This window comes from Phyllostomus discolor, chromosome 13, assembly GCF_004126475.2.
Source record: "Phyllostomus discolor isolate MPI-MPIP mPhyDis1 chromosome 13, mPhyDis1.pri.v3, whole genome shotgun sequence".
Taxonomy (NCBI): domain Eukaryota; kingdom Metazoa; phylum Chordata; class Mammalia; order Chiroptera; family Phyllostomidae; genus Phyllostomus; species Phyllostomus discolor.
Genome location: NC_040915.2, coordinates 25,133,744 through 25,147,943, shown reverse-complemented (window position 1 = coordinate 25,147,943; position 14,200 = coordinate 25,133,744). Strand labels below are relative to the sequence as shown.

Below are 14,200 nucleotides of genomic sequence, written 5' to 3'. Positions count from 1 at the left end.
CCAATAAATTGCATAAATTTGTAGCAAGCTTGGTTTATAGCCTTTTGCAGCAATTAAATGACCAAAATGATTTGCTTTTATGCAAAGGTATAAAACACAGCAAGCCTCAGACAAAACAGGACATGGCAGAGCCATATTCCAGGATTGCTCATGGGACAGAATCAATTTTTGCCTTTTGTTTTCCTGCAATTTTCAGGCCGCCTCAAAAGAATAACACTGTGGCAATTGTTCAGGTGGATGTATTTGAGCTAATGGATGCGAAGCGACCACAGGAGACGAAGCAGGGAGGGATGGAAGCATGATGTTCTCCACATGGGAAGCCTTTCCAAGCTCCCAAGTGAAGCTGGCATCTGCGCTGAAGGGGGTGCTGCTCTCGCATGCATTGAAGGAAAGGGATGCTACAGCTGGTCATATCACTTTCTCTCAATGGCTAAGCAAATCTGTATTAACCAGGATGATGTCTCCTGCTTCTATGCTGTTTCACACTTTACTGTTAGCTTTCTCTTCCCAGGTAGTTAAAATGTAGCTGATACAGAGAAGGGAGTATCTATATAGAAAATACCTTTTCAAAATCAAATTCAAACACTCATCTCATTTATAACCTGTCTCCCTTAATAAATCCACTAATACTTCATTTTAAAGGCAATATAAAGCTCTATTAACCCATCTTCATACATTTTAATTTAAACTGATTGCCTATTCGTATTTTTGTCACTCATTTGTTCAATAAACATTCCAAGTATCCGATATGTGCTAATAATAAGCAAGGTGCTTAAAGCTATAGATACAAAGATGAATAGTATAAGGTTAGTGTCTTCTGGAGCTCACAGCTGACTAGAAGCAGGCAGGAAAACAATAAATGAAGTATTGGCTACAGCCCCTCAACCCCCACAAAACACAAAATGTGAGCTAAATTGGAGGACTTTGGAGAATAAATGAGAAAATCTTAAAAAGAACAAAGACAATCAAATGTGGATGCTATTTGCAAGTGGATCCTGACCTCGTTAATGGGAGGGAGATCCTGGCCTGGCCGCTCAAGGAACAGGCCTCTAAGAGCTGCATGGCTATGTCCTCCCAGCCCCGGCCACGGCCACGGCCACAGCCACAGCTGCCGGGGCATCTCACTGAGTCTGCGGGCCCTCGAGGGAGCACCAGAGTGATGTGGAAAGTCTGCTGGGCCAAGGTGGTTCCCTCTCCGGGCTTTTACCGGGTAGTCAGACACTGGGGCTGGCAGAGGGGAGAGCTGAAATGGAAAGGCCATGGTACAGGGAAGGTCAAAGGCAGAGAGAATCATGCTCAGGCTGAAAGGAAGAAGAACCCGAACACACACAGGGAGCTAATCAGTAGCACAGCAAGGGTGTGGGGGCCCGACCAGAAAACACAAGAGAACATTCCAAGGCAAGATTAATGCCATGTGGTCCAGGAAAGCCAGAAGATGGACATCCCCAGAGGAGCCTTGGTTGCTGACATGCTCCAGGTCCCACTGCTGTGGGGCTCACCTATGGTTCTGTGCCCTCATGGTCCCGAGGGATCCCTCTCCCCATCCACGGCACGGGTGCCCTCGCTCCTCTCCACCTGAGCTAATGGGACTGGGTCACAATTCCTGGACTCTCCCCCAAACGGATGGTGGGTCAGTGTCCTGAGTGACGGGACACACTGGACGTTCTCTCTGGCTTTCACTGTTACCATGTGTCCCATTCACAAGCATTAGAGCGCCTTCCTCTGGCCCTCTGTGGGTCTTTCTTTATCTTACTCTATGGCAAATAAATCATGCTATAGACATTGCACTGAACAAACTTAATTTGTCTTCATAACAAGCAGCACTTGGAAAACGGACAGCACAGTGTCCCGATCCAGAACCTGGGCTCACGAGTCCGACCCCCTTTAGCCGGATTCCGCCTTCGCCGCTCACTAGCAGCGCGACCTTGCGTAAGCTACCACGCTTCTCCGAGCCTCCGCTTCCTCACCTGTAAAATGTGTGTCACCGGGTGCCCGCCTTATAGGGGTTTTTTGAGGATTCTCTGGGAAAATTATAAAGTAATTTCTGTAGAAGTTTTTATTAAACAGGGGGACATTCATTTCCTACATAATTCCCAATTCGATGGTTTGAATTATGTAATTTTGATGCTAGGAAGAAAAATAGGAGTTAGGAGATCTACTAAACACTAGTAGAGAAAGTTATACTTCACTGAGGAACTACCATGTGCCCGACACTGACCATGCACTTGACACCCACTATTTCATGTAAGTGGTCTGGATCAAGGTAGCTGACAATGACCAAACACATACTGAAAGCCAACCATACACTGGGCACTGGATGGGGGCTGCAAGCGAAGAGAACACACCCCCGCTCCTGAGAAGTTCCGGCACGGTTGGGGCGCCCGGCTGTGCCAGGCAGCGTCGCTACCTACTTTGGCTCAACCATCGGCAACATGAGCACATCCAGGGAGGTGGCTCCTAAGTCAGTCCCCGTTCCATCTTACGATGAATGATTTCACAGTCACAGCGGGTTAAAAGATCAGGCCACCTATCGATAATTCCCATGCCTTTTAAGTCTTGCCACTTCTTAACCACTTGTGCTAAATGATCATGTGGATGATCAATACTAAAGTATTTTGGGAGGTCGTTGAGGCCAAGTTCTTTGGACTGGCCGCTAGAATGCACTGTCAGAAGCAGGAGCCCTTTACAGAGGGAGGTCTCGCCCAGCCAAGGCAAAGCCTAAAAGACAAAACCCAAGTGTCCAAATAGTATGGTGCCCTACAGACTTCAAGGACACCTAAGTCAGCACGTTCACTTCTAGGCTGAGCCCCAGGAACGAGGTGACGTGATCCCTGGCTGGCTAGGCATCCAGTTCCCTGACCCTTATGCTGGGGCTTTCTGCACTGCCCGTGTGGCACAAAACCAGCTAACAGAGCAGGCTCCAGAGCCACACTGCTTGGGTTCCAGTTCTGCCCTGCCACGGTAGAGCTGTGAGGTCCAGTTACTGAGCCTGCCTCCTCCCTTGTGAAGTTGGCATCATCACAGCACCCACCGGCTGAAGGATTCAGTTAGGTAACACTTACTAACCACAACAGCGAAGTGTCTGCACAAAATGAACCCAATGAATGACGACGGCGGTGGCAGCAAACATGCATGTGAAGCACCTACTGTCCACCATGCTCCATTCTCAGCACCTCACGTTTATCACCTCATTTGCTCTTCACAACCATCCTGTGAACAGGTGGGTATTGCTGTTACTCCCAGGAAACCACAGCACAGAGAGACTGAGAAACTTGCCAAGGTAAGTAGCAAAACACAAATTTGTTCCTAGAGCAGCCATCTCCAGGGTCCGAGCCCTTAACTACTACACTGTGGTGTGGGGTCACTCATGACTTTCTGTTGCCAAGGTCCAGTCTTCGTATGGCTAGGGCACTGCTACAAATGCTTAACATGAATTAACGCACCGAGTTTTCACACCAGCCTATGACACAGATATTATCAATAAGTTTATATTTAGTGTTTCTGTGAACAAAACAAGGAGCTAAAACACAAGGTGGGGACCGAGGAGGGGCAGAGGCATCACCTACAGATAAGGGCTGAGCATTCAGCACCACTGGGAAAGTACTCTAGGCAGAAAACGTCAGTGGACACCTCAGGTGGGAGGGAAATTTGTGACGGGATGACCCAGGTGGGCCACAAAGCCAAGGAACTGTTTTGCCAGCTTCTGAGTTTGTTGAAGAGCTGGATCACTGTGGCAGTTAGGGGAGGAGGCGCGATGTAGTGGGAGGGGTTGGGCTTAGAAGGTAAGCACTGTTGTACACACTAGCCGTGTGTCTTTCAGGAAGTCACTCCGCTTCTCTGATCTTTGGGTTTCCTCGAACTAAAATAGAGTTGTTTTGAAAATTAAATGAGATGTTCGAAGTGCCTAGCACTGGGACTAGCTCACAACAGATGTGTGATAAATACTAGTTCTTTTGCACGGCACGGTGAGCAATAAACTAGGGCAGGTTGACCCATGGGCCTTGGCAGTACAAGTAAACCACACACGGCTCCACTTAGGGGGGACCGCGGGGAGAGGCGGAGACTTGCCGTCCCGCCTGGCCACGAACACATGAGTATTCTGATACGAGCAAAGGAGAGCAAAGTGATTTTTCTTCTGATTTACATCTGGGACACAGAAAACTTGGTTGGACGACTGTGCAGACAGTTGTAATGGAAGTACTCTTCCAGCACCCGCCCCTGGGGAGGGCAGGGAATGCAAGCCAATGACAGCGGATCCTGGATACCGCATCTTGGATAAATTGCCAAGTCCTCCGAAACACTCTCGGATGACGTCATTCTCTTGGTGATTGATTACTCAGAGGGTTGGATTATAGTGTGAGCTTTCCCGAAGTCAAAATTATTGAATATTCGAGGTGTGCAAAATAATCACTCTTCCCTATTGGCAGTCTTTTTTAATCCCTGCAGAAAATGCTAAACTGTCATCTCGTTGATTTCCTTCGCACTTTCATCCCAACTTTCTCCAATAAAATGCTGGTTAATACTGCACTCATTTTCAAGATCTTCACTGTCAGTAAGTTGTTATTTGGGGAAAAGAATTATAATTCTAAAAGAACATGTTTTACATTGTGATTGATGGGAAAATATGCTCCAAACTTACAGGGAAAGACCAGTTTTCTGACACTTTAGCCCTATTTGCTCAAATGCATTACTGTTATAAGGCACCAATTATGGCTAATAATGGCATTATTCTCACCTCAGTAAGTACTTGGTTTGATAAAGCCTTAGGAACACTCAACTTTGGCAATCAATTGAGTTAACAATGGGAAATAGCCTATGTCACATAGATTATTACTTCAATGTCATATTGCTCCCTAAACTTGTGCACAGTCAGAATGGATTGTCACTCAATATACAGTTAAATATACCTCTCAATATTAAGCATGCCAGATTAAACACCCTCCAGAAGCCACCTTTGTATAATATCACAGTTATCGATGCTTGAGTTCATATTCGTCACACTCTTAAACCTTCCAGGCTCTATAAATTAACTTCATGCCAAACTAGGTAAAAGCAACAAAAATGCCCGGAACAGGGGGTTCAGCAGGGTACAGGAGTTCCTGTGCAGCTCCCGTGGGAAGATAAGGAATTCTGTCTCGCTGCCTGGGCCCCGTGCTCCAACCACCTCTCCAGCCGGAACCTGGGCCCCAGTGCTCCAGGATGCCTCCTAATGCCGCAGCTGCCACCTCCAACCAGTAGGTGGTTAGGTGTGCCCATTCCATCTTTTGAATTTTTATTCTCTATCCTATCACCCCACCTTCAGTCTTCCTTGATTAAATATTGCAGGTCAGAAGTTTCCCACTTTCCAAGTTTGTAAAACACAAAATAAAACATCACAGAACATGGACATCAACAAATGGCGATTGGGGGCACTTGGACTTAGAACCAAACGGACCTAGGGCACCCTCTAGAGCCCTAAACACTTTGAAAGTTTCCCCATTATATTGCATCCTCACCTGAGCAAGCATTTAGACCACAAATGTGATTACATCTCTCTCACCTGCTTCAAACACTTCTCTGAATTCTGTCTGTAAAAAAGAAGGTAAGTTCAAGTCCAAAAACTGTCTATTGAGTCTAACAGAAATGAGCTAGTGTGCTCTACTGGTCTAGAGTAACAATTTCCAACCTGTGTGCTGCACGAACTTTTTAAACATGCAGTACCTGGCTATTTATTCAGGGGCACTAACCTCTTTCCCCTTAGACTGTCAAATAAAAATAATGACAACAGACAACACAACAGTAGCTGTCTGGTGTGAATGAGTCAAAATTATATTTTTCATCATATCAGTAAGAAATATGTATTTTTTACCATATCAGTAAAAAATGTATTCTTTGGTAAGCCACAGAATTTTAGCAATTAGTTTGTGTGCACCAGGAGGTGAAAGAGGTTGAAAGTCACTGGTGGAGAGAGAGCATTTCACCTTGAACTCCTACAATCCCCTGGAGATCGACCTGTACCCTCTTCCAAACTTGATGTTGTAATTCCAAAGACTGTCTATATTTTCCTATGAATGGAACTATTTTTTTCTCCTCCAGAAAAAAAAAATCTGTAAAATTAAGGTCATTTTTGGATTAGATAGTCTCCTAGCTTTAACTACAAGCATCAACAAATGAGCCACTCTGATGCCTGCGGCAATGTCTCTGACCTTGGCTTCGGAGTCCCGGTCAAGTCCTAGTTAAGCACCAGCAGCTCCTCCCATCGGTGACAAATGAAGGTGCACAGAGAAAAGACGCAGCCCTTGCTCTTCGCAAAGTCCCGTCTCCCTGGGAAGCACACGTAGAAACGACTGCCGGGACTAACAAGTGTCAGAAGAGCTACACAGAAGGAGCTAGAGATGTATCAGGGGAGTGCCTGCCGGGCCGGGTGGATGAAGGGGAGCAGACAAAACAGAAGGTGCTCCCCCGGCAAGGGAGTATGACGGTGCAGAGAGCGTCAAGGATCAGAAATGAACTTCATAATTCAGAAAAGGTAAATGTCCGTGTCCTGTCTGGGAGTGTCACATGAAAGCCTTACTGTTCACTGTGTTATGGTCACTTTTCTTTATCAAACAAGGTGTAGTTTTTGCCAATGTAACTACTTACTTTTGACATCCCAAGAAAGTACAGCATTCTAAGGGCAGCCAATCAGTGCCCTCTGGGCACTCGCTAATAGCTAAAATCACTTATCTTGCTAAAATTGCTAGAAATCTCTGGAAAAAGAAAAAACAAACCTCAGAGTAACTCCAGAAATAATTTTGCCAAGATTTTCTTTTCATTTGAACTTCAACAAGTAAATATTCAAACGGTATAGTGGCCCTAAGTACCAACAGCAAACATGTTGTCAAAGCAGCACAAACACAAATTCTTAAATAAGGAAGCACAGCCCCACGCCCCTTACTGGCATCTCCCCCAGGTGGCGGCAAAGACAGTACCTGCCTGCTAATCATGGAGACGCCCGTTAACCACGGCAATGGGCTACCAGATACAAATAGACACTTAAAATTCTTAGATAATCCCCAACACTTCACAAAGCCTTTCATAATCACTACTAAAATTTGGGAACACTAAATACTTTGATTTCTCCCCTAGGTCCTCCTGCATTATTTACTCTAAGTGCCTGTAAACTACAGGATACGGACCGCCATTGTCAGAACGGCGGGGACTCATGCACGAGATCGTGAAGGGAGAAAGGCCTCTAAACTGAGTAACCAGCCTCTGAGGAACTGAGATTAGATAGAAGTCCATCCTCACGTGTAATGTGATTGGAATTTTTTTTTTTAACCAGAACACCAGGTTGCAGGATGTTTTGAATCTCACAACCACCACTTTTCTATGTTCCTCCTTGGCCCACACATCCCCTTCCCCCAAGGAGAGCTACAGACGCTTGTGTGCTGTTACTTACAATTGTGAAGTTCATGACTTTGAGGATCCAGATGGTCATGGCCAAGTTCACCAGGATTAAAATCATCAGGAGCAGGACAAAGAAATACAGGCATCTTTTCCGCCAGCCATAAATCCCCACTTTGTACACCTGTGGCCCCTCGGAGCCGGGCATGGCGCCCCGGTGGTGTGCGTACTGTTCCTGGGGCATCTGCAATAAACGAGGTGAGAGAGGCACTCACATTAAACTGCTGAGAGAGGTGGGGGGAAGGAAGGAAGGAAAAAAATGCAACTGGTGAAGAGATGTCGCTGGCTGCCGTTGGTGCATTTCCACCCTCGGCAGTGGGCACTCAGCAGGCTCTGAAAACCTGTCCCCTCTGGACACAGCGGCTCCCCGGGATGCCTGCCTGCTTCAGTCCTCTCCGTTTCCTCGGCCACCTCTCCTCACGTGTGTTGGGACAGCCACATACACACACGTCATGGGAGGGGAAGGACACCTAGGAAGCCACTTTCCAAATGTCTTACAGACTCCAACACCTGTGGGAGGGAATCTGTCAAAGTCCTGAGGGTAAAATGTGGAATTCTTCGGAGAAAATAAAATAACCCCCATAGTTCACTGGTGTCATAATACTATCCGGACAATTTTGGGGGGGAAGGGAGGGATAATGACCTCAAGTGCAATCATTCTTAATTGCTAGAAAATCAGCGGCAAAAGTAACAATTTTGATCTTCTCTCTATTCCCAAGTTCACGGGGGTGCTGATGGACACACAGACTGAGCTTACATGGTTCCCTCGACAGAGAAGTCACTGGCCTTAAAGGTATTCCTTATGTAGCAGACAATTCTGATTGGTATCAATCAGCTCATGTATTTAATAAACATGAAGGAGCCCCAAAGTCAAGTAGGGTGTACACACGTCTTTTAGGGGCTTGCAAGCTAAGGGGCGGAATGAGCTAGTCGGACACTGATTTTGGTAGAGTAAGATACGTCAGAAAAATATTTGTCAATGTTCACTAGTATGCTGCCACCCTTTAAAGTAAGACTGTTTCCCCAGATCCCTCCTGTTCACACAAATTATCCTTATACCAGCACCACTAATGAGGTACCAACATGAATGTATGTAAACTTATTCACTTCCAGAAAATTATAAAACCAAGCCAAACTTCAAAATTAAACACAAACCAAGTTACTAATGTGAATCATTCAAAACGGGAAGTCACTGACTAGTACAAAGGAAGAGGGTTTGCCAAAACCGAACTGCATCGTGTGGGAGCAAGGGCTCTGGCACAGCCTCCCCTGAGCCCGCCATCCCCATTCTGCTGTGGGCCCCGAGCCAGTGGGGCCCCTTCTGCATTTCTCCATCCAAAGTGCTGCACAGCCTCTCCATGCAGCTTCTCCACATGGCCCTCAAGGAGGCGTGCTTCCTTCCCTGAGAATAAGGCCTGCTTCTCTTTATCCTCATCTTATTCAGTAGCAATTAAATCAGTGACATGTGGTGCCCAAGTGACCACGGGGAGAAAAAAATGTGGGCCCCAAAATCACATCCTTGGCTATTGGGTCATCTTCCAGATAGGTCAGCATATTATTTTATGGTGTTTAGGTAATTGTTCAAGTGTGTGCATAAACTCTAAAGACCCCCCAGAGAGCTCATGGCCTTTAAGCATCAGTGAAATTCCACTTGAGAAACCAAGTGAACTGTTACGGTCAACAGAAATGCTCAGCAGAGGCCTCCACGACATCTGTCTCATCCAGAACAGGACCCTAGCCCTGAACCCGGGCCCTAGCGTATGTTTAAATATATGTGTACGGAGTGAGTAAGTGAAGAAATGCACGTGTAAGTGAGGAATGGATGAATGCGTTCCCATCCGCTATGAAATCGGCTGCTGTCTGGAGGTGTACAAAGCTCAAGCCAAACACCTTGGGAAGTTCTATTTGAACCCTTGCAAGTTTCCTTTGGAGGCTCCCAAAGCACTGATGTCCTCAACGAAGCAGTGAGGTGTATGCTGTAAGCAAATCTCTTTTATTACTCAGCTCCTTATAAATTCTCTAGGTCAGGCCTGTGACAACAAAGGAACATCACAAAGTCATTGCTCACTGGCCTTTTTACAAAGATTAATTAGAAGGGAAAAATGCCTTATAAATCCGAAGGAAATGAGGCCTTAATTTTCTACTAAATCGTATTCTCTAAAATAAGGAAATGATCACAGAGTCTTATAATCATATCTGAAATGTTCTTTGATTCCGATCAACTAATTTTATGAATGACCTGATTTAAGACGAGCGAACCTGACCCTTTTGTGCGTGGCTACAGGGCTGCAGGGTAAGGACAAGCATAACAGTCCTTGGCTCCTGCAGGTATGCCGAACCGCAGGGACTTGCTCCCACGTGAGTGCACAGAAGCGACAGATACGGCCGTCACACCAACCGTCTTTCCTACGACATTTCACCCTGACCAATGGGAGACTTACAATCCCTCAGCCGTAGAAGAGAAATGCCACGTTCAATCAACATCACTACGGGACCGGGGAGATGGCTATCACGTGTGTGATTTTTTTTTCCTACCCAGATTGTTAGAACTCGCCAGAACTCAGGGATTGCTTCTGCTGCGGGTTCTCAACCCTGATGCCCTCAGAGGCACTTGGGGAGCTATTCAAAACATCTCTGCTCAGGTCCCTTAAATAACAGTCACAAGGCTAGCACCCAGGCGTCAGCATTTTTAAAGTTCCCCAGATGACCCCAAAGTGTACACACGGTTGCATACCATTGGTGTAGAATAATGTCTCTCAATGCAGCAAATTCAAAACAAACTTTGAACACATACAAATTCAAATTCTGAGCTCTGTGATGGAATTATTGGGTGGCCAAAAAGTCTCTTTAGGTTTTTTCTGTAAAATAAGACACATTTTTCATTTTCACCAATATCTTTATTGATTTGGATATTTTGAGTATGTCGGCTACCTCCCATGTGGTAGAACATTGATTGTTCTCAGTTCAGGTCTCTGTTTCAATGCTGTCAACTTAAACTGTTCTACCCAACTGTGGTACATCATCCAGCAAGAAATCTTCAACACGAAACTTCACAAACCACTTCTGACAATTTTGATCAGTTATAGCGCCTTCTGCACACACTGCACAAATCTTTTTTTATTATGTTTTTACCTTCCTTGAAATAGTAACACATATGCCAAAATGTTGCATATTTTCTCCCATCTTCAATAATAAAATGGCTACACAAAAATTCACCAATTTTTATATGTTTTTTTTTTTAATGCACACTGGTATGACAGCTGTCACAACAGGATCCAACAAAATTATTTTGAATGGAGTTAATGACAACTGAGCACTATTAGAGTCTTCTTATGGGAAAAAAGTAATGAGCTTTTTGGCCAACGCATCAGAACTATTGAAAAGATTCCCAGGTCATTGCAAAAGATTCCAAAAGATTTGGGACTTTTCTATAAAAATGGCCTTTTTTTTCACAGTATAACCATTTCAAGACAACAATCCTGGAACAAACTCTAATCTAGCATATGATACAGCAAGCAAGCAGAGGTCCTCTGCTTAAAGCAAGAACGAGGGATTAGCTACTGGTGAGGCGCCTCTGCAGAACCCACGGACTCCTAGAAAGCACTGACTTGGCCCGACACATGTACTAACTTGCAGAGTTACTCAAAGCCCCGATGGGAGAGTAGCTCCCTTTCAAGGCACACAGTGAGTCAGGAGATGAGCAGGGATCAGAGCCCAGATGCATGGTGTACTGGCCTTTTCCATATGTCATGACGGTTCCTATGTCCCCACCTAATTTCATGCGCTACAGGAAACAGCATTCTCGAATCTGAAACTCGGTCATAAAGATGGATTGATAGATCGACAGACCAATCTATGGATAAGTAAGGAACAGGGAAGGGAGTGAGCAATTTTCTCCAGATGACTGAAAGAGGAAGTCCTGTCAGCCAAATGTAATGGAATGGGTACATCTGTGGTCAATAACCCTGCCTGGAAAGGGGAAATTTAGATAATGCTGAGTACATTAATGTTTCTAGTAAAACATCAAAACATGTTGAAATGATAAAAACAAAAGAGGAAAGACAATCTCTAATCTGTGTTTCCCTTCGATTCTTCCCAAAGTTTGCTGTCCAAAGAATGAAGTTAAAGTTGCAGGTCCTCCCTTGCCCAAGCCCAGCCCTTGGCCCTGGGAGGGGCCATGGCAATGCATTACCAGCATCATCCATTTTTATAGGATTGACTTCAGAAAGATGTTTTCATTGCAACTAGCTAAGACCCTGTCTTATTCAATGTCCCTTTAAGTTGGGTGGCTTTGGAGGAATTACATGCATTTTGGAGGTCTAACAGAAGTTAAATTGGAAGTTTGTAGTTTGGGTGCAGTGGGATATCTTTATTATACATGGTTTGCAGACACTTCCATATGTATGATGGTGTTTAATGAACTTTTTTTTTCTCTTCCTCTATATCGATCATACATCAAAACAGTCCCAAAAGTGAGAACTTTGGCAAAATAAATCTCAACCACTATAACATATCTTCTTAGGAAGGCTTACTTATATCTGTGGGAGTATACCAGACATGTGAATTTTCCAAAGGAGTCCCTCTATCTGAACATACCCTCTTCTTGAGAATTATGGGAGAGAATCAGACTCTGTTCCATCAGACTTTGGAAACAATTTTACATTGTTATACAACATATTTTATAGTCATATATGTAATCTCCCTGAATATATCCTAAAGTCTTCTAAGTTTTTAAAACTTTTCCAAACTTCAGGAGCACCTAAAAAATGGTATATGTGTATATGTATTTGACTTCTTTCTCTTTCTTTTTCTTTCTTTCTTTCTTTCTTTCTTTCTTTCTTTCTTTCTTTCTTTCTTTCCTTTCTTCCTCTCTCTCTTTCTCTCTCTTTGTTTTTCTCTTTCTTTCTCTTTCTTTCTCTTTCTTGCTCTCTCTCTCTTTCTCTTTCTTTTCCTTCCTTCCTTCCTTCCTATCTGTCTAAGCATACATTTGTCCAATAAATGAATAAAAATCAAGCCAATGCTAAATAGCAGCATATATACTCCAGCAATAAGTCAACAGCTGTAAAATCAGAAGCAAAGGAATGCACACTTATACGAAGGCACATTGCAATTGTACTCATGTTAAGTAGGCTTAAAGCCAAAGCAGTACTCTATTCTTTCATGAGGCTATTTTCAGTGTTCACCTGTTTAGAAACAAATAAGGGTGACTTCAAGATAATCTGTTTCACTCACTGTCATACACACACACTGCAGTAGGATTATGCTTCCCAAAGAATGAATGTAGTGAAACTTCCTGTTGCTTTGCCACTAGGTAAGGAGGAACTACTAATAGTCAAGGCAATGTCATAATATAATAACCCCTCATAATGATGGGCTAATTAAATAACTTCCAAATAGAATAGATGTGGGGTTTCCAAAGAAAGCCATTCTGGGGTGGTGTGTTACTGAAACATGATTTTGAGAGCTGTAAAGTCATTCAAATATTCATACCTGCAAATTCATTAAGGAATCAAGGCCTGATGCTAATTTAATGTGACAATCTCAAAGAGCAGATCCATTTTTAAGCGGTGGACTTGTGAAGAACCTCCTCTTACACTGTGCGGTTTTGTTTCATTTCTACCCCTGCGGCCACCACCAAGCCCCCAGTGACTCTCCGACGCTAGGGCAGGTTCTCCCAGTGGCTGCACAAATGCCCCACATCAGTCACAGGAGCCCCAGGAGGGACCCACACAAATCTCACGATCACATGAAGTCATCACAAGCCTCCTCGGGTCAGGGCAGCCTAAGTGGTTCCTCGACCCTGTGGCTGCTGCTTGTCTGATTCAGGACACTGCACCACATGTCTAGCTTAAGGCTCATCTACACTGAGCTGCAAAGTGACAAGCACCACTCCTTTGACAAGCCTTTGAAATCTTCATGCAGAAACTGGCCTGGTCATACTCAAGCAAACACAGATTTTTATACCATGTTGACTTTCTTTCCTAAATCTGGTCAGTACCAAATAGCTACTAGGAAATCTTGTATTATTTTATTTCCTACGTTTCATCAGCTGGTACCAGATGATGGAATGAGGGAAGGTCTTGGGCCAGAAGCACAGGCAGCTGTCAGACTTTGTGGGGCCGGGCACATGTGCTGGAATAGTCCTGTTAGAGGCCAGGGCTTCACGCAGTGTTACACTGCAGCAGGGTTCTTCTCCAGGAGGAGAACAACTGCTTTCCTTTCATTCCTCCAAAATAAGAGAGGTCTGGAAAATAGTTACTGTACCTGCTCTACCAACCTGCTACGCAAGAATGCATTATGTTTTGAAAGATGATTAAAAAACAATCAGTAAACTTCTAAAGACACAGCAACGCCCTCAAGTTTCTGGATGATTTTTCTTTGGGGCCTGTACAATTTTAGGGGTCATGGGCTGCTCTTCTACTCGGGCGGAGCGGAGAGTAAGGAAGCACTGACAAGCATTCACTAATGCTTGCTGGACTCTGCTGCCCACTAGGCATCATAATCGCATTACTTAAGGGAATTTAACGGGAATGCCAATGACTGTAGTTTACGTGCAGTTACATATTGTGAGGAAAGAAATATGGCCAAGCACAGGACTGGCCTTCAAGGAAATTTCCAGTCTATTTTTTCAACAGAAAAAAGGTATTTTTGACATCTACCACGTGCAGGTACCAGAATAAGCCCTGGAGATATACAGGTCTTCACGTGGATGAATGCGATATTTCTACTTCCCTCAAGCCCGTGCTTAATGGGGGAGAGGAACACGAACACAGAA

The 14,200-nt window shown here is 44.5% G+C and overlaps 1 protein-coding gene across 2 annotated transcripts in view; it reads right to left on the bottom strand.

Moving 5' to 3' along the window:
- SGCD (sarcoglycan delta) overlaps positions 1–14,200 on the bottom strand; it is a 770,090-nt gene that overhangs the window by 333,293 nt on the left and 422,597 nt on the right. For both annotated transcript variants that reach the window (XM_036014319.1, XM_028528196.2), the window contains one exon: positions 7,421–7,609. In XM_036014319.1, coding sequence (XP_035870212.1) covers positions 7,421–7,609 — 189 coding nt within the window. The remainder of the gene's footprint in view (positions 1–7,420; positions 7,610–14,200) is intronic.